This window comes from Gasterosteus aculeatus, chromosome 14 (assembly GCF_964276395.1).
Source record: "Gasterosteus aculeatus chromosome 14, fGasAcu3.hap1.1, whole genome shotgun sequence".
Classification (NCBI taxonomy): domain Eukaryota; kingdom Metazoa; phylum Chordata; class Actinopteri; order Perciformes; family Gasterosteidae; genus Gasterosteus; species Gasterosteus aculeatus.
This window is the reverse complement of record NC_135702.1, coordinates 7,599,934-7,623,935: the sequence shown is the minus strand read 5'-3', so window position 1 is coordinate 7,623,935 and position 24,002 is coordinate 7,599,934. Positions and strand designations below refer to the sequence as shown.

Below are 24,002 nucleotides of genomic sequence, written 5' to 3'. Positions count from 1 at the left end.
CCTCCTCCTGCTCTCGCTCTGGACTCCCTCTCAATCACACCACCAACAACATAGAGCAGGTATTTTTGACCGGAGGCATTGGACCGAGGCATTCTATTAATTGCCACTGAATTATAAAGCAGTAAAACTAAATGTATCCAAACACCATTAATCATAATGGCTGATTGGCCTGATTTAATGAACAGAAGTTTTCTGGGGCTTCTATGGGCAGTTCATTCGCCAGCTAAGCTCCAGTGTCAGTGTCAACTAGTCCGTAGAGAGGTGCATACAGTCCAATAGCGGCTGCGGGGGGGGGGGGGTTGGGTTGTGGCTATTCTTTCATTCTTCACTACAGCCGAGGCCTGTGCATGATGGAAAAATCAATTCCAGGGTGCAGAAGTGCCGATTAGTAGTGTGCAGGCTTTTAGTTTCAAACCAGGTCGACTGACTTTAACGTTTCTTGCATAGTTTGTAATATAGTCATCAAATAAAAAACGTTGAACATTGAGACAACGTTTTACTCCCAAACCCCATTTAACCAAAAGACATGAACTGTCTAGAGTTGTCAAAACGCAACTAATCAGCGTTTGAAATGAATTCAAATTATTGGACCTGCAGATGTTTGGATCGGTCACATGGACTTTTGAACACTGTCTTTATATCGTGTTGCCGATGTCTTGTTCTGATGATCTGGATTAAATGCATTTAATCCTTAAAAAGCAGCTCATTTAGTGACCGACCTCATTCATCACTGATTCTGTCCCCATCACCTCTGCTTCACACTTTCTTGTTTATATTGTTTCTGTCAGATATGACACTAGCCATGTGGTCCAAGCTGTTCGTCCATTAGACATTTCCTGCAGCTTTGGTGCGACATTCCCACATGCACACGCGCTATTAGTGCTTGTTAAAGAGCATGTGATATGGTGAGTACACAACCAGTTTCCCACCATTACAGCCTCCTATGAACCCGAGGGGAAGCGAGTGTTATGGGTGACTAAACTGGGAGAGAATAGCTGTCTTTTTAACTATTGTCTCTGCTCAGCCTCCATTCCCTGCTTTTCTTAACGTTTTTTTTTCCATTTCTTTGACCCTGTTGCTGTCATGTCACTCCCCTCTCCGCTGGTTATTTAGTGGCTAGCAGGACTAATTGCAGCAGCAGACAGGTGGAGCCCCTCTGCAGCAATCAGTCTTGTTAGTGGCGGGGGCAACAGCTCACACAGGGCGATCTCCTTGTTTTTGCAGTGTGAACAGTGGAAAGAGGGCATGAACTCTTGGCACCGCCGTACCCGGGGGCCCCTCACTAGCCTGCCAGGCTTAACTTACTCTGGGTTAATGTCAAAGTGTTCTAACACCAGAAGTTAAAACCTGTCTCTCTATCAACATGCTCAGAAGGAGAAATGAGGAAATACATGCAACTTTTCCTCTAAAAGGGGTAGTTCACGTATCGCTTTTCCCTTGTGGTGCTTCAAATCCACCTTTTCACCCCCTGTGCGTGTTGGTAGAGATTTTAAGATATAAGACGAGACTGCTCTGCACTCGACACCTTGGCGTGCTCACTTCCTTTTTGGTGCACTTGGCTTTTACTGTGTCTGTGTTTGTACAAATTTGCTAATGACGTGTTAGTGTGAGCGCGTCGACTGTGCGCTGACATGGTGCAGTATAATGCAAGCAGGCAGGTGTGAGGGTCACAGCCAGTTTGTGGGCCAGCGTCTTGACCCCCGCTGTCTGCTTTGTCTGACCGTCAGAGGAACCCCTTAATTAGACCCTTTGGTTTGCGCCGTCTGCCCAACGGACACTCGGCAACAATCCCTTCATTAAATGCTCCTGGTTGACTTGGCAAGAAGAGCCGCAGTTTGCCGATTCCTGCTGCACAAAACCCACCGTAGGAGAATATCACAGTTTTGCTTTTGAACTGTGAGCCTCTTTTTCATTATTGGGAAGTTCCTGTGTGGAATCTTTAGTTATTAGAATATTCTGATTAAACAAGTTGCTTTGTCTGCCTCTCGATTGTCAATTAATGTGAACTGTAAAGCTGAGATAAAGTATTTTGCCGGACTTTATGTGTGACATTCATGCAGCCTATGTCAGATCAATAAAACATGGTTTACTTGCTTTTTCAACAAAATGTTACCTTTTTGGTTTCTTCGCTTCCACAGAACTACTCCTGAAGGTTGTGTCGCTGGTTTGTAACCAGTGGCGCCCGAGCCACAGGTGTGTTTCAGGTGCAGTCGCCAGTTGCCTGCCCGTCCTTGTTTTGTTCCAAAACCATGAAATACGTTTGAGACGCTGTTGCAAAAGGGACCACTGCTCCTAGAATAATTATCAGGTGGAGCCGCACCAAAGCTTCTTTTTTCACAATTGGTATTTGTAGGGTTTGCCTGGTCAGTGTATTTGGACACAGTAAAGTGCACGTGTAAAGAGTTTATAGCAACTTCCTTGTTGCCAGTTGGGTCCTTTAAGAGCCCTCTCAAACAGCCGAGTTGTTTCCATCCGTATAACCAAACCAAGTCCTCGACCGATCACATCAGCCCTGATGTTTGTGTGTGGATGGAAAAGGTCTCCGGTGGGTTTTGTTTGAATTCGATCGGTTGTTGAAAAGGTAGCCAGTGGAGGAGGGGTGACGATATTCACTCTGACGGGACAGACATTTGTCTTCTGGTAAATGTTTGTCAATATCAACACCATTTAGATGTCTCTGATTGTGTGCAGCCCCGCAAATCAATATGAAACACTATTTGACTCTATTATTGGATTTACCGGATTTTAGCATCAATGTGAAGAAGCGGCTAGATGGTTACAAGTTATTTAGTCACTACATATCAATTACAATCATTATCATAGTGAATTAGAATTACATTTATCCTATTAGGATTGTAGATTGTGTTTGTAATGCATGCGCTTACTGAGGCGGTGGGATTACTGTGCTGACTATAAAACACAAAGCAGAACTGCTGCTTCGCACGGCGTCTCTTGGTGTGTTTTTTTTCTCCACTGGCTAGAAGCAGCGTTAAGTGAAATGTTTATGAGTATCACAAACCTTTTGACATTTACTGCCTGACAGACAATCGCCTCACAGAAACGGGGCGCTTGCGAAACTTAATTATTACCTGCGCACATATTTATGCACGACTGAATGCTGTAAATTCAAGCATGTGGACACATCCTGTTCTCTCCTTGTTGTCTGGAACGTGTGAGTTTACAAACCTTCCTCTCTTCTGTCAGACAGGTCAAATCCTGAATCAAACAGTGGTACATTTTATATTCCTATGCGAGCACTTTTTTTTTTCCCGTGGAAGATTCAGTTTTGAGTGACACGCAAAAATGTTTTTCCGAGAGAAATGATTGAAAGAGATCTTGTTTGTTCTTCTGCGTTTTCAATATCTCACATCGCCGCATCATGAAAGGACGAGACGGTGAGCCGGTCGGAGTGAGAGAGTGAGGCAGCGTGACGGAAGGAGGGCGATTCTAGCTGTGACCGCCTTTTCAATCCTCCATCAATGACATTTATCCCGCTCAGCATTCTTTCGGGACTTCAAAGCGTCAATCAGCAGAGTGACCGTACTATTGTGGGAATCGTGAATATTCATTAGTGTCTTTCTGATGTCTTGTGAGAACAAGGATGTCTGGATTTCTGTGAATACACACACCCTCAGTAAGGAAAATAAGCATTTTGGAGAGAAAATCAACTACCGTGGTATCATGCTTAAATGTTGACAGTGCTACATTGGCCTTTCTTCTTACTTAATTACTTAAAAGAACCTTTATATAATAGATAATACAAGCGAAAAGCGTGAAGATGGAAAACAGGTGCGGCCATTGTGTAAAATCTGTATGTTGTGGGACTAAATGTTTTGTTGTTCATATTACGTCTAGTTGTTGGTAAAAAGCCAATGAGGAAAGGATGAACGTCTTTGTCTGGCTGGATGATGAAGACCGTGTCACGCTTTTTTCTTTTTTTCTCTCTTCGCAACCCGATTGGACCGTCTGGGTCCGGACAGCTGTGTTGCCACGGGAATAAACTGCTTTCCAGGATTCTGTGACAGCGGCTTCAACACTGAGCTGCCGAAAATCCTCCTAATTTCACAGAGCCGGGGGTCAGCGCGGCCCCCGGCGGGAACATCGCTCATGATACGCATTCCATCCCGCCACAGAGTAATTGCGTCATCTGTGTTCTGCCGCGGCTTTTTGTTTCACTGGTTAGTGATGATTTTTCACAGTCATCCGTCCCGGGTTCACTGCGCTGTGCGATGAAAGGTTCGCTCGCTGCTTTTTAAAGTCCTCGTCTGAAATAAAAACCGCGGCTCATTTTCACGGCGCATCGTGGCCGGTGTTATTGTAACGGTCTCTATTTCAGAAGAAAATGCATTTTCCTTATGAAATGGAGACAGATTATTACAAACAAGGAAGCTGCGTCAATTGATCTCTGGCTGCTGCCGGGCGGAACGTCGGGGAGACGGTTTGCAAAACAAATTGAAAATAATCGTACGGCTCAGCGATTTCCCCCCCGCTCGCCCTCCCGCTCCTTCTCCCAAATTCCCACTCTGCTAAGAGGTCAAAGCCAGAAGCCAAGCGCCTTGGATCACAACATAAAAAGAAAAAAAGAGGTGCTTGATAACTTCTGGTGGTGTTTATGTGGCAAACTATATACCTTACAGTTTCTCTGTGATGCATGAGCATTAACTATTAACTATTATAACAGTAATGGAGTTGGAATGTTTCCGTCCGTTGAAGAAAGTTGAGCAATGAAACCACCGATCTTGTATGAGGAGTGGACGCCATTTTCCATGATGGCCCTTCAGTCATTCCAACAAAGGTTTCTCTGCGGGCGCATGCACACAGGAACTTTGTCAGGCTCCCCACGTGTGCTCATGCTCAGTGCTCCTGTGGCTCGGCCAGCTTGGTGACGTCCTGCTAACTTTTCACACTTTTTGAGTTATTTGAAAGCATTTTTGACCCTTCGGAAAAATTGCATTTGCAATGTTCCTGTTTTACTCAAAGATGTTGGCTAACATATTTGTGGTGGACAAAGAACCAGAGACTCTAATCATTGAAGACATTCTTAAATAATTTAGCACTGCACTTGAAGTTGAGGGGCTCGCAGGAGGAAAATGAAAAAAGAATCGTCATCAAAATCCAAACACGAGAAGCTGTGATACTTGAGTGTTCCTGGATCCGACATAAACAACAACGCAGCTCAATCACGTCTTGTGAGACTTTTCCTGCCTGTAACCCATTTTGTATTACAAGCTTTCTATAAAAAAAACATGTAGTCTTCAACACCCCAAACCAGGTTAACCATTCGGGGCCAGAATAAACAACGCCTTTATTTTCGCATTAAGTACAACTCTCCATGATGAGTAAACCCAACCTTGACGTGTGAATCCTTCTCTGGTGCTCGCCGGCCAAATGTGACTATTTCTCATTCCAGTTGCAACAAACATTGGTGGTTCTGCAGAACCATCGAGTCGCTCACGGACTGACTTCTCCGGCGGTATTAATCATCCTGACGACAGACGTGCTCTGCAGAGGAAAGTAAAGAGTTAATTTTAACAAGTTTTCCAATTGAGTCCCCCCCCCCCCCTTTTTTTCTGTGGCAAAGTGACCCCCACCCACAGAGCCGCTCACTCCCCCCCCCCGAGACCCCCCATCCCTGTGGGCTGAGGAGGCTGTCTGAGAATACAGGGAGGCTCCACGCTGGGCGTTTGATGGGGCGCAGAAGGGTGTGTGTGAGGTGCACTGACCCGTTCACATTGCTCCCCATGCACTCGTGCTCCAGAAGAGGCTGACTTATCACATGTAACGCACAGCTCTGCACAAACCAGAAGGGACAGCCGCGAGGCTGCAGGCGCACCGACGGGGGGGGGGGGGGGGGGGGAGTGGCTGCTGGGAGCCGCTGTTCCCACCCGGTCGGACTTTAGGAGAGGACAGGTGTGGACGAGAGAAGCCCATTTGTTGTTGTTTTTTCACCCTCCTCCATCACTGCTTTAACACTGTACCGGGACGTTTTTTGGTGCTTCTTTTACCTCCCATATTTGACACTTCTACAGATCTTCTACAGATCTTGAATGTGTGGTTAACTTTGGCCTTCTCTGATGTGTAGGCGCTCTAGTTAGACTTGGTGTAATCCGTCTAATAGCTCACTTAAGCCTCTTAAAATGTGACTCACATAAATCTTCACCACTGGAATGTCTCCCTATGGTTGTCATTTTTTCTTCTATGGTATTGCCTGTTTGTGTAGGTTGGATTAGTGTGCAACTGCAAAGATGTGGTGGTGCCTGGAGGTGTGAGCTCTAATCGCCGCTAATCACCCCATGTGTGATGACCTGATCCCTCTGCAAGTGTTTGTGTTTTCACCCCTTTCACACACGGATTCACATGAGCAACCGAAGGCGACGCGGCCAACGTCGGATCTTAAATACCAGACTCTTGGTTGCAGATTAGTGACCCGGCCTTTGGCACTCACGCAGCACCTGTGTCTCTCCGGCTGCGGTGCCGGACACATTACAGATGACTGCAATCATCACTTATATCCTTTTTGTGATACGCAGACTTACTTTGAATGTGGAGCTGTGTTGTTGACATTTACAGGCGTACTGTGGAAAAGGAAAATACTCTGCAGACACAATAGATGTGCAAACTCGAAATATCCGACAGAGCTGTAAAGGGAAAGAATTTCATGCAAATGTAGTGCAGCAACTTATTTTCTCAATGCATTTCTTTGCAACTCCCCTTTCTGTGTGTACGAGGGGTGGAGGTGGGGTGAGAATATTTCATGTGCTTGTCTGTGTGTGTGAAAGAGAGAGAGAGAGAGGGTGAGGGAGAGAGAGGCTATACGTGGATTCACATACCCTCAGCTGCTCCCTATAGCGAACCGGTCATAGAAAGGGCCGGGCAAACAGCACAGTGAGAGAGCAACTGAATAACACCCCCCCTCCTCCCTCTTCTTTCTCTGTGTCCGTCTCTCCCAGGCTGTCAGTGCGGAGTAATGCTGGAGGCTGCGGGGCTGCAGTGTGCTGTGGGAAGTTCCTGAGAGGCAGAGTGGCAGGCGCGCACACAGAGAGACACTTGTGCCCGAAAAACGCGGACTGACGCTCTTTTCACCGGAGGATATAAAACGCGGCCTCTCGCCTCCGCCTCTTTGCACGGGCGCGTTCGCTGTGGCTGCACCTCAGGGATTTGAAGGAGGCGGGCGACCGGAGCCGGGAGGGGAGTGATGGTGGCGTCGTGGCCGCCTCTGGAGGGGACCTGGCGGGCCGTCCTGCTGGTGACTGGACTGGCATGGCTGAGCTGCGGGTCTGATGGTGAGTACTCTGCTGGACACCGGCTCACCGGCTGTGTGTGTACGTTCGAAGTCACGGGCAGGCTGATGGGGCCGAGAGGCCTCCGCGGGATCGGCTCAGCTTCATCGCACACTGGCCAAACTGTAATGTGAAATTAGCAATAACCAGATTGAAGGATGCCATCTGTGCACATTTTCTCCTTGGGAGGGTGGGAGAAGGTTAAATGCACTTTATTTTTCTGAAGTCAGAGGCGTGATTTCACGCAGTGAATTGTGAGCGTTACTGGTTCTTCGTCTTATTTTTTTATCCTGGATAAAGTGAATGATGTATGTAAGTGTATGATTAGCAAAAGCTGTTGGGATCTTAACAGAGGGCCCCATTAAAAACGGGTGTATAACGGGTGTTTTTAATGGGGCAGACAATGCGTTTGTCTGCCCTGTCTGCTCCCTTCCCACCGCCCCATCCTCCCCCCACACCCCATGTCATGTTTTGAATTGTTTGAAGATGGAAAGCCAGTTGTCTTTTTACAATAAATGCCGACAGTGTCATGGTGCGCTGTGACAGGCGGGGAGGGGTGACCAGCTCCCAAGAAGCCTCAAGAAGATGACACTTGTGCGTTTGTTGTTGCAGGGGAGTGAGAGACACATTGTTCTTTATATGTGTTGGTAGAAGTGGGGTTTGCAATTTCCAGTTTTAGATGCACACTAATTGAAATGGTCCATTTTTTTTTACCATTTCTTTGAGTTGGCCTGTCACACATATGCAGATTTCAGTTGTGTGCTTTTATTTCCCATTTGTGAATTGTTATTAGAGGCGAATCAATCGATTAGTAGCCCTAAAGAACATTTATTTGCAACTACTTTCATGACTGACGTTTCTTTGTCTTACATGATTGTAAAATGAAGATATTACTGCCAAGACAAGCCATTTAATACATTACCTGGCTGCAGGATTTTGTCATCGTTGGCTTATATTCTTTTTATTTTATACACCAAATAAGTGATTGATTAATAGAAAAGATTCATTGATAGTGGAAAAATATGCCTGTGCTACTTTTAATGATTTATGGGGAGAACTTTTGCACACAAAGAAAAGTTGGCGAACACTTATTAACAACACAGTTGGGTGTCAGGCTGTGAAGACAACATCTGGGTGCACACACACACACACACACACACACAAACACAAACACAGTGATTTATAAATTTGGCCTTTCTGGAATATTTCCCTCAGATGAGGGAATATGTGTGTGTGTGTGTGTGTATATATATATATATATATATATATATATATATATATATATATATATATATTGTAACTTCACATTTGAAAACAAAGGGATGTTGTTTGATCCTGAAAGAGATGCTTCACTGAAAGTGTGTCAACAATAAAGAGCAGCTGTAAAATCCCAGACTGAATGAGTAGTTCAGAGCTATCTGTAACTTTCGCAGTTGGTCACGAAATACGTCAGCTGCTGATGAATGTTTCTTCAGAGAAGTTCCTTCATTCTCATCAGTGCAGACTAAGCGTAAGTGTTTAACTTCTCATCCAATATTGACATCCATGTCTGTGTTTGAGGGTCAGAAACCACACAGATAGAAAGGATGTAGGAAGATGGAGTGAAATTCAAAAAGAATTTAGTCAATTTCCATGACTATATATGGGGTCGGTCACTGGATGTTGCTGTTGATGCAGTTAAAGCTGTGAGCCTTCTTGGAAAGATTCCACACCAATGCTCTGTCTGCAATATTCCACAGTTTTACTCCTTCCGTCCACTTTCTTCCGTCACTACTTGAGCCACCAGTTGCTTATTTGGTTTCCTCTGTGGTAGTAAAGGTCGCCCGAATGGGTAAAACATGTGGGAGGTTGACCATAAATCAAAGTGGCATGGTCAATGTGCCACCTGTTGCAGTAGGCTGTTGTGGTTCACAGAGATTAGATGAGCCCCGTTCTCATTCTTGAAGTTAGAATGCAGTGGAAATACAAAGGATTTGGTAGTTGCATTGATTTGTTCAATAATACACGTTATGATGATTTGGGGCGACAATAAAAACCCAATGTGTTCCGGTCATAAATGCAAAGGGAACTATTATCTATATTGAGAAGTTGAGATGTTTCTTGACACAAGCAGTTGTTTTTTTAATCTGAACCTGTGATGGGAATACAAAGGGAAACCGTAACTCCACCACATAGCACTAAAACACGTGACATGTGAACTCAACGAGTCAGTTTCCTACTACTATGTCTCGTGTTTTCTTTCACAGCGATCTTTTAAATCCTGAAAATGTCAGTGCGTCTCTGTAGGAGTGTCTCTCTGTAAGGATTTATGTACTTTATCAGCAACTTTGAGTTTCCGTGTGAATGACTTCATCAAACCTTTTGGTTCCTTTTTATTCGTAACACTGTGGATGATTATTCTAGTTAGCGGCTGTATGGATTTAACATTTGTAACTGTAACGTGCATTGACTCACTTCCGTGAGGACATCTGTGTGTTGTTGAGGTGCAGTGGTCCAGAAGCTGAAAACAGCAGCAGTTGGTCCTCTGCAGCCTTCTGCGCGCTGCTTCCTGTCAGGATGTGGATACGGTTCCCCCCACGCAGAATACGATCCCCAGGCAGATGTGCTGCTCCAGCAATCAGGAATGGCGGCATACACTGCGTGTGCCTTTTAAGTGTTTGTTATTCAGCCGCACCTCATGAGCTCTGTGAGGTTTAGATGCTTAGGACCACTTTTTGAGAGTTGGTGGAGTTTTTTGAACGGACAGTTTTTTGTTTTATGTCAATACATATGGGATTATGGAAGTCAACAAATCCAAATATATTCTAAAATGACATATTGTGGTGGTGCTGTAATGTCTGTAATGAAGCCTTGTGGCTTTTCCCAGTAACATCAGACCACATGAATAGATGTAGAATAGATAATAGGAATATTGAAGGGACAATAGGATTGAGTTGGTATGCAGGGACGGCTGCCACATATAGACACCACACTGGGTGCGAGTGTGTGTTTCATTATATTACCTAATGTGTTTTTGTTTAATCCTCGGTACGTCCCTAATGCTGCTCTGATGTTGTGTGGTTTGCATATTCTCCACATGTCAGCAGTGGCTTTAAGTCCCGGTCTGTCCGCTTCTTCCCACTGTCCATAAAATGTGTAAGTAAGGTTAACAGATGACTCCAAGTTGCCTTTACGGGTGAATGTGAGCGTAATGGTTATCCGCCTGTGTGGGTCAGTGATAACCCCCCTCCGCCTCCCGCAGGCCGGAAAAGTGTAAGTGATTACAGACCATGAATTGATGGACGTTATTATATAATGGTATAATAATAATGTGAATATAAACATTTTTATGGAATGGAAATAATCCCAAAGTTGAAAATAAGTGTGGGATAAAGGAAACGCTTGTTCTCTACAATATATCACTGGTTTCTTTTATGTTCAAGTCACTCTCTGTTCCTGGTATTCATCAGAAGGCAGCAGACGTCCGCGTGTCTGCTGAGTGTTTGAGTATCGCAGCTCTCTGTTGTGTTCACACCTCTGTGGGACGTTTGTTTTTCTTCTTTTTTTCCTATGCACACATTGTGAATGCCCGCTGTCTGCACGTGGAACGGCGTCCACTGCGGACGCCCCTTTCGTCCCCTCCGCCTCAAAGTGACCATCTCCGTCCCCCAGAAAACGTCACTCTGGCCGTGGCCGGTGGACGGAGGGCAGGCTGCTGGAAGCTGCGCCGTGGAAACGGTTGCCCCGATGCGGCCGTGGCAGATGCGGAGGAGAGATGGTGGAATGTGTGTGTGTGTGTGTGTGTGTCCGTGCATGTACGATATGTCCACATGCTTGAGTCCTTTGAAGCCTGTAGGGGGTTGAGAGGGACGAGGGTGGCGATGGTAGGCCGGACGGGGATGTATGGCCTCTTTTGCAAGTTGGCTGTGACCTCCTTGGGGTCAGAGTGCACACTGGAGACACCGGGGAAGATGTCTCCTTCGAGGAGGTGATTTATATTGGCCACCTGGAGGAAGTTATCTCCCTTTTCTCTGATGTCTCTGCCTGTGAGTAACTGTCTGTGTGAAGGTCTCAGCACACCGGTTTAATGGCTGTGGTACTCTGAAGTTAGCTGAAACAACTGTGTTAATTGGAACAAGTTATGCAGAGATTTACTTTATTTCTTAGATGGTAAATTAACAATTATCCTTTAATTCATCACTTTTAAGAGAAGCAATTCGGTTTTGCTTTTAATTCCAGTTATTTTGTGAGGGAAAGCCTCAATAGGAGTGGCTGCGTCACACCTTGTCACACAACAAGGTGCACAAAACAAATCCACAGTTGCCATAAACAATATGAATATTCATCAGGCACTAAATTGAAAGATCTAGAGGCCATTCTGCTTCAACCTCTGGGATCATATTAATCATGTTTTTCATACCACATATTTCCAGATAAACGCTTCAACAGGGCAGAGCAGCACACACACACACACACACACACACACACACACACACACACACACACACACACACACACACACACACACACACACACACACACACACACACACACACACATAAGGCTACAAATGAAAGGGACAAATTGCATTCCACTCTCCAAGGTCACAAAGCACATTTCTTTGTGAGGCTCAACTCAACAACGATCCATTCCGAAAGATCCTTCAAGTACAGTTCTGCCTTTCAGCTCTTCTTCTTTTGCTATTGCATTGCCGTCACACCATACACGGATCATTCAAGTATGTTTGCCTTGGTTTAAGATAATTCCCCTCATCACCGTTCTAGTACTAGCATGACCTGGTGTATATACAAATAAATTAATAAAATTGCATATGTCCTGCCAATGCAGTAGCCTGGTGTTTATGCTGCGACTCAACTGTTTGGGGAGTGAAGGATTTGGGTAATTGAAGTAAAATAGACATTTTCCAGTTTTTTAGTTGTGGTTATAACTATCCGCTAGCCTGCTTCAGATGGGTTACTGGTTGAGAACAGATCAATAGCATATTAAACATTTACAATAATTAGTCAATTCATTATGGCTCAAGTTTCTTTTGTTCTTTACACACATTTAAATGGACCGACAAACCCCAACCTGACCTCGGAAGAACAAGGAAAAGCTCCCACAAAAACCTCAGTGACAGTCAGACAGAAATAACACCTGAGAATAAGCAAAGAAAGGAAAGTTAAATTAAAAAAAAATTGCAGCATTGAAGATTAAAAACACATTATATCATTCACATTATATCTGATGTGTGGCGATGTCAGTTCAGCTCCTTTGTGTCATTAGCATCGTCGTAGGAGCGACCACAGTCCCGCTTCCTCTGTCGACATGGAAAACCTCCGAGGCAGTGTGGAGGGAGGAAGTGCCACAGACCACACTGAGAGATGACAAACGCGATCAGGAAGGAGACACGGGAGCCGTCATCACTAATTCAGATATTTGGGAAGGGCTGACATGCCAAAGATGCAGTGCCAGTGATGAGCAGTGACTGGAAGTCTCCAGATGGAGTAATTCACTGTATGCAGCTTATAACTGCTTCAAGGGTGCGTGCGTGTGTGTGTGTGTGTGCGTGTGTGAGTGTGTGTGTGTGCGTGTGTGACTACTTTGAGCAGCAGCATGTGGAATGTGTGGGGGGATGCAGATCAGATTTCGGGGTGACCTTAAATGTGTGCCCCCGTAGCTGACACTGCAAGTACTTTTGTTGTGTGTGTGTGTGTGTGTGTGTGTGTGTGTGTGTGTGTGTGTGTGTGTGTGTGTGTGTGTGTGTGTGTGTGTGTGCAAGGAGACAAAGGGACAATGAAATATGTTCAGTTCTGGGTGCGTATGAATAGACTTCACCTGAATATTAATACAAATAACTCAACTTTTGATTTGATTGACCCGAACCTGTTGAACTGTGTTTTTTTGTTATCTTCCAATTGATAGAGTAGTTGTAGAGTATTTAACGCCTTGATGATTTTTTTAGCCGCCTCTTATAAATGTGATGATTTAGCAAAGGAAGAAAAGCTCTTTATTTGTAGAACGTTTGCCAAGCGTAACAAAGGTGGCCTCTACTTCACTGTGAGACTCCTGCTGGCTTTACATCCTACGGCCTTTTTATTAGTCTGTGTAACACACAGTGTGACTGTAGTAAAAAGGGTTTTATATACAGAGTAAGACAGACTTCCTCCCCCGACACACACACACACACACACACAAACTTTCTATGACCACAAATCGTATGTTTCCTAACGTTCCATAGAGACATTTCTGCATACTGTACACTCACGTCGTAGATTCACTCCTAGATGCTAAAAATCCAGCTCCTCATGCCCATGTGTTTGTGTTATAAACATGACAATAAATGACAATCACACTCTCAATAAAGGTTATGACAAGCCTGTTGCAAACCGAAAATAAACAGATCTTTAGTCCTTAGTGAGCGGTCCATAAGGTCTGCTAGGAGAAAAGTCTGCTGTGATTGGATTGATCATTTAGTTGTTACTTGTCAAGTTCCCGACTGCACTGTAAAATAACAGGCTTGTTGTTGATTGATGTAGGAGGTGCACATAAACTTGTTGTGCAACCAGTTATGTGCTTCCACTCTGCATAGTGTGTGTTAAACAGAAAGCAAACTAAGCAGAAATAACTGCAGTTTTATGATATAATTCATGATCACAAGAGGAAAGAACTGGACATCCGCAGCACTTACTAACTTACCACAAATCAACCGTGGATTATTCCTGTGGAATGATCAATAAGTGAATGCTGATTATCACAATATTTCTTTCAATATGCCAATAGTTTTTTGATTAATTAAGTTGATTAATCAATACTTTTGTATGGATTTACTTTTTTTTTTTCAAACTTTGACTGATGAAATGATCAGCGAGCTTCAATCATTAATACTTTTTCATGCACGAACACATAATTTTTTTTTCTTTGCTTTTCTTTTCTTTTATCACATTCTCTAATGCACAATTTCTTTTTATGTTTGTATTTTAGTATATAGGTGGAGGCTTCACATAATCCCAGTTGGCTTTTTCCCTCTTCCTGCACAATAATATTCATTTATTTCTATCTTGTTTGTTTATTTTGTATTGTTTAAATTGTGCAAATAAATTTAAAAAACTTGGCTTGACATTAAATGTTATTGTTCCCCTCAAGTGATGAACACTAATTCATGCCACGTATCCACTGACCTATATACAAACATACTAATGTCAACTAGATTCTGAGAAGGAGGATACAAAAGGTGTACAAGCTATAATTGACAGTATAAGAAGTTCCTGTTTGTATAATGGTTAGTATACACAGTAAGGAGTGACAGTGTCGTCATAGACTAGTTTGACATTTAACAGCTTAACTTTGTTGTTAATCGCTTCTTTAGACTTTAAATTCAACTTTGATTTGGAGCAATTGATTTATTGCCAATCAACTTTAAGAATATCCACAAAAGAAAGGCTGAGCCCTGAAAATGTGGTAGTGAGATACTGCAGCCTCACACGCAATTCCAAAAAGCACTGTGTACACAATAAATACAGAAGCACTAGACTGAAAGACAAGCGCGAGGACAAACACACAGACACACCTACACGCGCGCACACACACACACACACACACACACACGCACAGCACGAAGACCACTTTCTGGTGCGTACTGTTATTCAAGTTCCAGACATCATGCAGGTACATTGAGTCCTTAACAGCACGAATGCTTTTAACAGCACTGTACATTCTGTGGATTGCATCGCCATGGTTACCTTGCCAAGCAGGCCGAAATATATGATTCAATAGACCCTGACCAGAAATGCTGTTTGGGTCCTTTGATTTATTCCGTCTTTAATTTCCCAGAGGTGTATGTGTGTGAATGCACTTAAGTTTTGCCCCGCCGGCTTTTCTGGAGCCAGAGGAGTGACCAGATGTATTTTCCTGATTCTGGTTCTAAGTCTCTCTCCCTCTCTCTCTCTCTCTCTCTCTCTCTCTCTCTCTCTCTCTCTCTCTCTCTCTCTCTCTCTCACTGGCTCTAGCCAACATGTTGGACACCATGCTACTGAAGAACGGGTTGAAGGGGGGATCGGAGCGGGAGGCGGCGGAGAGCGGCAGCGCCGCCCCCGCGTTGGCTCAGAACATGCTCCGCTGTCACTGCTACCACCACTGCCCAGAGGACTCTGTCAACAATACCTGCGTGTACGGTGCAGCGCACACAGACACACACAAGATATAGTGTCAATAGCCAGTGTTGATACTGGATTCATTCGGATTCAATAATCATCGAACCCCAACATCTTCTGTGTGAGGATGAAGACGATGAGGAGATGTTTAACCATGTGATGATGTGTGTGCATTTTGGCAGCACTGATGGCTATTGCTTCACCATGGTGGAGGAGGAGGAGGAGGTGGGTGTAGCAGTACTCACTGCAGGTTGCTTGGGTCTTGCCGGCTCCGAGTTCCAGTGCAGAGTAAGTGAGACGTGTGTTTCCCTCCTTGTCTGTGAATGTGTGTCCTTCTCGGTCGTTGAGTCTCAGTGAGTCTTTGGTGATCAGACGTGTCTTCCCCCGCTAACAAAAAACATTTGGTACATCGTTAAATCTTCTTATCAGGAGTAACATGTGTCTTAATATATTACACCACTCTTCCATACCACTCTGTCTTCATTAGTTATAAGTGGGATGGCATGTTCGTAATGTGTGTGTGTGTGTCTTTCACAGGACACGTGGAACGCTCGTTTGAGGAGAGCTGTCAAGTGTTGCACGGATCAGGATTATTGCAACAGAGAATTGCATCCTACGCTTCCTCCACTCGTGACATCAGGTGAGACACACACACCTGCTGGCGCAGGTAGTCCCGCCCCACGCCCTGCAGAACCGGCTCATTCAGGCCACGTCGGGTGTTGATGGGTAGTGACAGTTTAAACTGTTACAAACCACAGCGTGGCGCTGGAGTGAAGTGGTGCACTCTGATGGGGGGTGGGGGGGCAGATAGAGAGAGAGAGTCAGGTGAAACAGAGCCTGTGGGCTCGGTTGTTCTCTCACCCTCTAATGAAAAGGACAGCCTCTCCCCGGGGCCCGCTTGAGTTTCTTGCCCTGGGACGGATGTGAGATATCTGTCCATCTGTTACTCTGCAACACATCAACACACACACACACACACACACACACACACACACACACACACACACACCGTCTCTCTCTTTCTCTTCCCTTTCTTTTTCATACAAACTAACCGTTACACTTACAGCCTCACGCACTGCGTTTTGACCTTCAAAGCAAACAGCGACTAACTAAATAGCAGGAATAAAGGAATATTCAAAGTTATTTCTTGTTTTTCGGCATCAATTTCATACAGAACAACACTCTTTTTACCATCGTTAACACTTAGTTGAGAAACATTGCCATCTTGTGCAACAACAAAGGAGAAAAATAACGAGTTCCCTGATCGGATGGGTTGTAATTACGCAAACGGTTCAGCCAAAGGCTTAAAACAACTTTATTTGGGGTTAAGACCAAAGTCATCCTCTTTGCTTCCTCTTCAAAACGGTTTGCCAAATAGCCCAAGCTAATCTCTTCCTCCGTGAGCTTGCATGGCCTTCATGGGACACTTTGCTGTTCACGCGGAGCTTCTGTGTCCACTACTCCTCCTTTGTGTGTGTGTGTGTGTGTGTGTGTGGTTTCTGTGCACTGATTGGTAGGAGCACAGCAGAAAGGCTAGAGTCCCAGAGCTGCTTTAGGCCTCTTGGGGGTCTGTGCAGCGCTGTCAGCATGACAACTGATCCGTGCAGTTCAGGAAGGGGACGTGATCGATCACACGCTGTGAGAGTGGGGGCTGCAGGGAAGGAAGAGAGGGGCCGAATGGGGGGAAAGGGAGCTTCATGCTAATTAATATTAGAAACAGTTTTTTTTAACAAGGCTTGTATACATTAACTCCAAATCGAAAGACTTTCCATCCAATAATAAAAATGACATGAAATTGTTCTGATTATCGGTCTCCCTACTTGTTTAGATTACGTTGACAGCGGCATCCAGTACATGGCTCTCTTCATTTCAATCACAGTTTGCAGCATCATCCTTGGCCTCATCCTGGTTTTCTGCTGCTTTAGGTAAGATTCTAGAAGACATCTCATGCGTGTATCAACCCCGCTGACGAGTGGACAGACTATACTATGACTTTTTTGTGACATGATATACTATTAACTTTTATTTTTCATATTATTGGTCTTTGTTATTACCCTTTATTTTTTTAGGAGATGATAAATATCCTATGGCAAGTTAGTTACATATTATACTATGACAGTGGTAAACAAGTCAGTCCTTCTCTGCCAATAGTATAACTACTTGTTATAAGTCATTTGGATGGTGTACTACTACAACACCGACATCTAGGTAATATCCCCCCCCCCCCCCCCCCCCCCCTTGTTACGGCAGATATAAGCGCCAGGAATCCCGGCCGCGCTACAGTATCGACCTGGAGCAGGAGGAGACCTTCATCCCCCCTGGGGAGTCCCTGAAGGACCTGATGGAGCATTCCCGCAGCATCGGCTCCGGGTCGGGGTCAGGACTCCCCCTACTGGTACGAAGAAACAAGTGCACGACTCGCTCAGCATCACAGGCCGGGCCCTCGTTGGACAGTAACAAATTACTGAATTGCTTCTTCTCCTTTGGACTTGCTGAAATGGCTGAAATCTGAATTATTTACAATTATTCAGAATTCCTTTAGAATAATTAGGTGGTTATTATGTGTAGCAGTGCTTTAGTACATTAAGATAGAAGGCTCCTTTCATGACAGCCCAACTAATACAAAAAAGCAAAAGGAAAGACTGTACACCGTGTAAATATTTAAAGGGAATATGTATAATAAAACCACACATTCTTTCTTTTAATCTAACAACCCGTCGACAGGTGCAGCGCACAATCGCCAAACAGATTCAGATGGTTAAGCAGATTGGGAAAGGGCGATACGGAGAGGTCTGGATGGGCAAGTGGAGAGAGGAGAGAGTGGCTGTTAAGGTCTTCTTCACCACGGAAGAAGACAGCTGGTTCAGAGAGACCGAAATATATCAGACCTTCCTGATGAGACATGAAAATATACTGGGTAAGGTGATATAAATGTGGATTGTTGAACAAAATGTATCGTGCCGCTTTATACGTGCAAACACCTGTCATCCCTTTCTGACCAACCCCCAGGATTCATAGCAGCAGATATTAAAGGAACCGGCTCGTGGACTCAGCTCTACTTAATTACAGACTACCACGAGAATGGGTCTCTGTACGACTACCTCAAGTCCAACACCTTGGACGTCAAGGCTCTGCTGAAACTGGCCTACTCCTCCATATCAGGCCTCTGTCACCTGCACACGGAGATCTACGGCACACAGGGGAAACCAGCCATCGCACACAGAGACCTGAAGAGCAAAAACATCTTGGTGAAGAAGAACGGATTCTGCTGTATCGCAGACCTCGGACTGGCTGTCAAGTTCAACAGGTAGCACATTTTTGAACATTCATCTTAATAGTTTGGGAGCTCGGACGTTTCTTGAATTGTTTCTGCTTCTCGGCTCTCTCGCAGTGACACCAACGAGGTGGACTTCCCTCCCAACCTACGCGTTGGTACGAAGCGCTACATGCCCCCCGAAGTGTTGGAAGAGACCCTGAACAAGACCCAGTCCTTCATAATGGCTGACATGTACAGTTTTGGCCTCATTGTTTGGGAGATGGCCCGACGTTGCATTTCAGGAGGTCAGGGAAAAATAAATAAATCCTACAGCACATTTTGTTACACATGAACTTAAAGGAATCTTCTTTTAAAAAGAAGCACAAGAACATATCGGCCTCATTAACGTAACAAAATTATTTTTTACTTTACACAATCTAAACATATCTAGATGATTTTTAATGTATGTTTTTTGTCTGAAGGCATTGTGGAGGAGTACCAGCTGCCCTACCACGACCTCGTGCCCACAGATCCATCCTATGAGGACATGAGAGAAGTTGTCTGTATTAAGAAACAAAGACCTTCATTTGCTAACCGTTGGACGAGTGATGAGGTATTTTTAATGTTACGTTATACACACTTCTTGAAAAATGCATAGTTTAAAAGTATTTACATGTGGTAACGGCTTTATTAACGCTTCCTGAATTAAACATTGCATGTTGTATAAAGCCACGCCAAGCCATTAAAAACACTGTGGGTTGGCAGGTTGGTGCCTATTCTGCACATGGATCACTCCAGAGTTGTCACGTTAGACATGTATCAGACGTGACAAATGAGCGTCTCAAATAACCAAACGCCAGGAGCTGTTCAGTCATACTGTAAAATATAATAAGCGGTTAATATCACATGAACTAATGTGGTGTTCTGACGATCTAGAGCTAAGAAAAAATGAGTTCTTTATGGCATAATCCACACATAATCATTGTTTCAACTTGCAAATGTTTCTGATGGTTTAATTTTGATGTACTTCGTGTCTTCAGTGCTTACGGCAGATGGGGAAACTGATGTCTGAGTGTTGGGCTCACAACCCAACGTGTCGCCTCACTGCCCTCCGGGTGAAGAAGACTCTGGCGAGAATGTTAGAGACCCAAGACGTCAAATTGTGACAGAAAGTTGAGAGAAACGCTCTCATCACCAGAGACTTGTCACTGCCACTGGCACAGCGCCACTTACACTGGCTGATAATAATAATAATGGGGTCGTCGTGGCGCAGGGGGGTAGAGAGGGTGTGCTGGGAAGCACAAGGTTGGTGGTTTGAGTCCTGACTGCCTCATGTTCCATGTCGAAAGTGTCCCTGAGCAAGACACCTAACCTCTAATTACTCCCCGGGAAAAATGTAAAAAGCCACGGGTTAAAAATGTAATGTAAGTCGCTTTGGATAAAAGCGTCAGCTAAATGACCTGTAATGTAATAAAAAAAAAGGAGGGGCAGCGAGGACAAGCGATAGTGGACAGGGAGCCGGAAAAGTGAGAGGATAAAGATTTATTTTTTTGTCAGGGCAGACGTTCCCACACATCGTATGAGCCGCCTCGGCCTCCGGTTTTGCTTTCCGTGAAAGCTGAGTGGTTGTCAGGTCCAAACTGCAGACGGGGACCGTCGGGGGAGACGAGCACTAGTGTCCGGCTGCTTGGTTCTAAACAGAGGAAGCCTTTTGAAGCCATATGTGCAGTCTTTTGTACTGTCACAGCTCTCTCGTGTTTCTTTTGTGGCACTCGTCCATCAGAAGAAGTGTGTAATTCACGACCAGTGACCTCATGTTCAGTTTTATTATTGATGTTATTGTTGTTATAATTATTACAGAACTAGGGCGAGTAAAATAATGGCAAAACGTGGCCAGCAAAGCAGAGCTTTCGTAATAGTGTTCATATGCACATTTAGATCAGTGTTAATAAAACAATCTTGGCACAAAACACTTGATGAATTTAGGAATTATTCATTTTCCTTCAGAGCGCGGCTTTGCTCTCCCTCATTGTCTATTCCACTAACAATTCAATTGCATATGATTCAGCTGACATCTATTGATGGCTGGATGTTAAAATGTATAGTTGATGAATTATCTGTGTCCAGAATATGTTCCGCTCACTTTTACCACTGTGGCATGTGCCTTATTTAATCTGTACATATGTGATTGATGAGTGTATGAGTGGATCTGGATAACATTCCTGAATAAAATGACTATGCATCTCAATGCCCTGTCTATTTACGTCAAACATATATACCATAAAATGCATGTTATTAATCCCACAATGCAGACAAATGATATTGTAATGTTCAGATAAAGATCTCCATAATGTCGATTCTTTTTCTGAGGGCATTGTGGAGGATTATCAGCCGCCACATCATGACCTTGTGCCCACTGATCCGTCTTGTGAGGACATGAGTCACGTGGGGTCACCAGGGAATAATATGTAATCTCCTCCACATGTGTCACTGCAGTCCAGTGAAGTGAGCCACCACAGTGGTTTAGTAACTTCAAATGGTTAAAAAAGACTAAATAGATGAATTGAAGCAGCCCCCTGTGTATTTAAAGAGCTAGGTAAAAAACATGTACTAGGCCTTAAAATGTTATATTTTTATATAAGAGTTAGGCAAGATGTTGTCATCGCTAGAGACTTGTCACTGCCACAGCGCCACTTACATCAGCCAATAACACAAAGTCTCTACAAGGAGTCTAAAAGGTTTATTATGTTACGAGAGATCTGACCTCCTGTTGTCTGAGCCGCAGTATTCAGGTTTTGCTTTTTGTATTCGTTTTATATCATTTATATATATCCATCTTATTAAATATTAAAATAAAACCTCTACATAAATTAGTTGTCAAAGATGAATTTTGGAATTGTGTTTCCCTTTCAGAGACAGGCTTTGCTCTTCCTTATTGTCTCTTTTTTTCCTCTCATAATTCATTTGTTTATAATTTAGCTCAAATCTCTTTTCGCTTGCTGCTTGTTAAATGTATTTTAATCAAATTATCCAGATGACAATCCCACTGAGGCAAGTTTCTAATTTGATCCAAACACATGTGATTAACTGTATGAGTATATAAAAGAACTATGCTTCTAAAAGCTCGCCTATTTATGTTGAACTGAAACAAATGAGATCCTCAGGCTCCATTTTCAATGTTGCATATAAATATAATTTATTATTACGTCTTAAAAATTCTTTCTTACACTTTGTACAATAACTTGACAGATGAAATGCAAGCAGTTGAGAGGGACATCATGAATGGCAGAAACAGACAGGCTACATTCTCACTATACACAATAATAAGCATGAAGCTGAGAACAACTGGGGAATGCAGAAGGCTGAGCCCGCTGAGAATGATGACATTGTTTCAGAAAGATGCAAAGTTTGCATAGACGCTTTACGATAACTGGGACAACTGCCATTAAAAAAACAAAATAAAACCAAGAGGCAAACAAGAACACTTGGTCACAGCCACAAGTGCTGCTGCATCGAGGGAAACGTTGCATTTACAACTAGCAGATTTTTTTTTCCGTGTCCTCAAAACACTGATGGCTTATGTCATTAATGTTCTAATACAGAAGTCGGAGTCTGTACTCCGAAAATGAGGGATGACAGTAATTCAGTTCTGGATGAAATAAATGAAACTTTCTATCTGATGTGTGATAGTGTGATGACCACCCTCTATTTGACCTCATACACTGTATGTCAATTATTTGGTACAAAGCAGTTGTATTCAGTTGCATTGGTCCTACAAAAATATACTTATTTATTCACTTGTCTAAAGTATCTACCTCTCAGATTGGTTTCTTTAATGCAGATGATTTAATCTTGAACAACATACGAATCATCAGTCATTCATTTTATTCAGTATGGGAATATTATCTCAACCGCCCTTTATTTAGGGGTGAAAATGTATGTAATTATCCAAATGACCCAATAATAAACATGCAAAGAAAATAAAAATCAGAACCAATGCAACTTATCAAAAAGATTTCAAAGATCTAAAAAAATAATTACGTATAAGAAACACACATAATTGAAAATCATTAATTATACATGACATGAATAAAAAGTATTAAAAGTAGTTACGACAGCAAGGCTAAATGTGTAAGATGGTTACATTATTGATTTCCCTCTGTACACGTAAAGGAGTCCTTACTGCAAGAGTCCACCTGGAGGTGCTATGGTACAGTCAAACATAATGCAACAGGGAACAAAATGCCAGGACACTGAAAAATATTCCTTTACAGGCGGCATTAAAATACAAAAAAAAAAAGATATGTATAAATAGGCATATTATTAAATACTATGTTAACACAGGACACATACTCATCCATGGGGTTGCTATGGAGACTGTTTTGTGGCGAGCGAGAGGGATTTCCTCTCATCCGAGCCGTGTTTCTTTGCTCCTTTTGACCTTAGTATCGCACTTCTCAGACACGTGTCTATGGCGAGGGCATCATCCGCATACAAGCAGCCTGTCCAGATAACCGGACAGCTGTTTCCAAGGAAACAAGAGCCAAAAATATCAAGTCGTCGTACCGGAAAGAGAGATGGAGAGAAGAAGAGCCAGAGAGAAATTACAGAAATTCTTGTTTACCCTCTAAGTTTTTACACCCTTTGTTGCCGAGGTTTAACTGGGTCATAGCCGAGTAGACCTCTCGGTTTCTTTTTTTTCTCCCGGCGTGCACGCGTGTCCACACACAGTACCTTTGAGTGTGTATCTGCATTCGTCTTCGTCTTGATGCCAAATGACTCGCCTGTTTTTCCCGGCGTCCACCGCTCACATTTTATTTTCGTGTCTACTTCTTCCCCTGGAATGTCGCAATCGATCGTGGGCGGCTTTCAGTGTTCGGTCGCTGCAGGAACGAGGCTGTCGTGGCGCCCCATCTCCTCCAGAACCTGGGCCAGGCGCCCGAGGTTGCCATCGGGAAAATGCTGGGCCTCCCACAGGTCCAGGATGACTCCCGTAGGACTGGATTTGGTGGCAAAGTAGTTAAGATACCTGAGGGAATGATTGTGATAGAGCAGAGACAGATTTCTTCCATGAAATGGAACAAAGGAATTGAAATGGTTTGAAAAAGGATTTCTACCTTTGGTAAGATTTTATGGGAAGGTCATGGCTAAAATGCGTTATAAGCTCATTCAAATAGGAAAAGTCTTTATAGAAGTCTATATTACATGCAAGACAACCTAAGTGTAATAATGCTTTATACCTTTATACCTTATAACGACAGTATAAAGGTATAAAGCATTATTACAATGACAGGTTGTATCTTGATGGACCACAGCATATGTAAATGTGTACAT

General features: G+C 43.7%; 2 protein-coding genes across 8 annotated transcripts in view; one reads left to right on the top strand and one right to left on the bottom strand.

Annotated features, from left to right (window-relative positions):
- bmpr1bb (bone morphogenetic protein receptor, type IBb) overlaps positions 1-20,916 on the top strand; it is a 37,061-nt gene extending 16,145 nt beyond the window's left edge. For all 3 annotated transcript variants that reach the window (XM_040197749.2, XM_040197751.2, XM_078087815.1), the window contains 11 exons: positions 6,951-7,283; positions 15,269-15,428; positions 15,595-15,700; positions 15,950-16,052; positions 17,241-17,337; positions 17,663-17,807; positions 18,137-18,329; positions 18,422-18,719; positions 18,804-18,973; positions 19,151-19,281; positions 19,709-20,916. In XM_040197749.2, the coding sequence (XP_040053683.2) occupies positions 7,196-7,283; positions 15,269-15,428; positions 15,595-15,700; positions 15,950-16,052; positions 17,241-17,337; positions 17,663-17,807; positions 18,137-18,329; positions 18,422-18,719; positions 18,804-18,973; positions 19,151-19,281; positions 19,709-19,834 (1,617 nt within the window). In that variant the 5' untranslated portion in view covers positions 6,951-7,195 and the 3' untranslated portion in view covers positions 19,835-20,916. The remainder of the gene's footprint in view (positions 1-6,950; positions 7,284-15,268; positions 15,429-15,594; positions 15,701-15,949; positions 16,053-17,240; positions 17,338-17,662; positions 17,808-18,136; positions 18,330-18,421; positions 18,720-18,803; positions 18,974-19,150; positions 19,282-19,708) is intronic.
- Positions 20,917-21,838: 922 nt separating this feature from the next.
- The window catches only part of unc5cb (unc-5 netrin receptor Cb), a 99,169-nt gene continuing 97,005 nt past the window's right edge, over positions 21,839-24,002 (bottom strand). For all 5 annotated transcript variants that reach the window (XM_078087812.1, XM_040197748.2, XM_078087811.1 and 2 more), the window contains one exon: positions 21,839-23,697. In XM_078087812.1, coding sequence (XP_077943938.1) covers positions 23,538-23,697 — 160 coding nt within the window. In that variant the 3' untranslated portion in view covers positions 21,839-23,537. The remainder of the gene's footprint in view (positions 23,698-24,002) is intronic.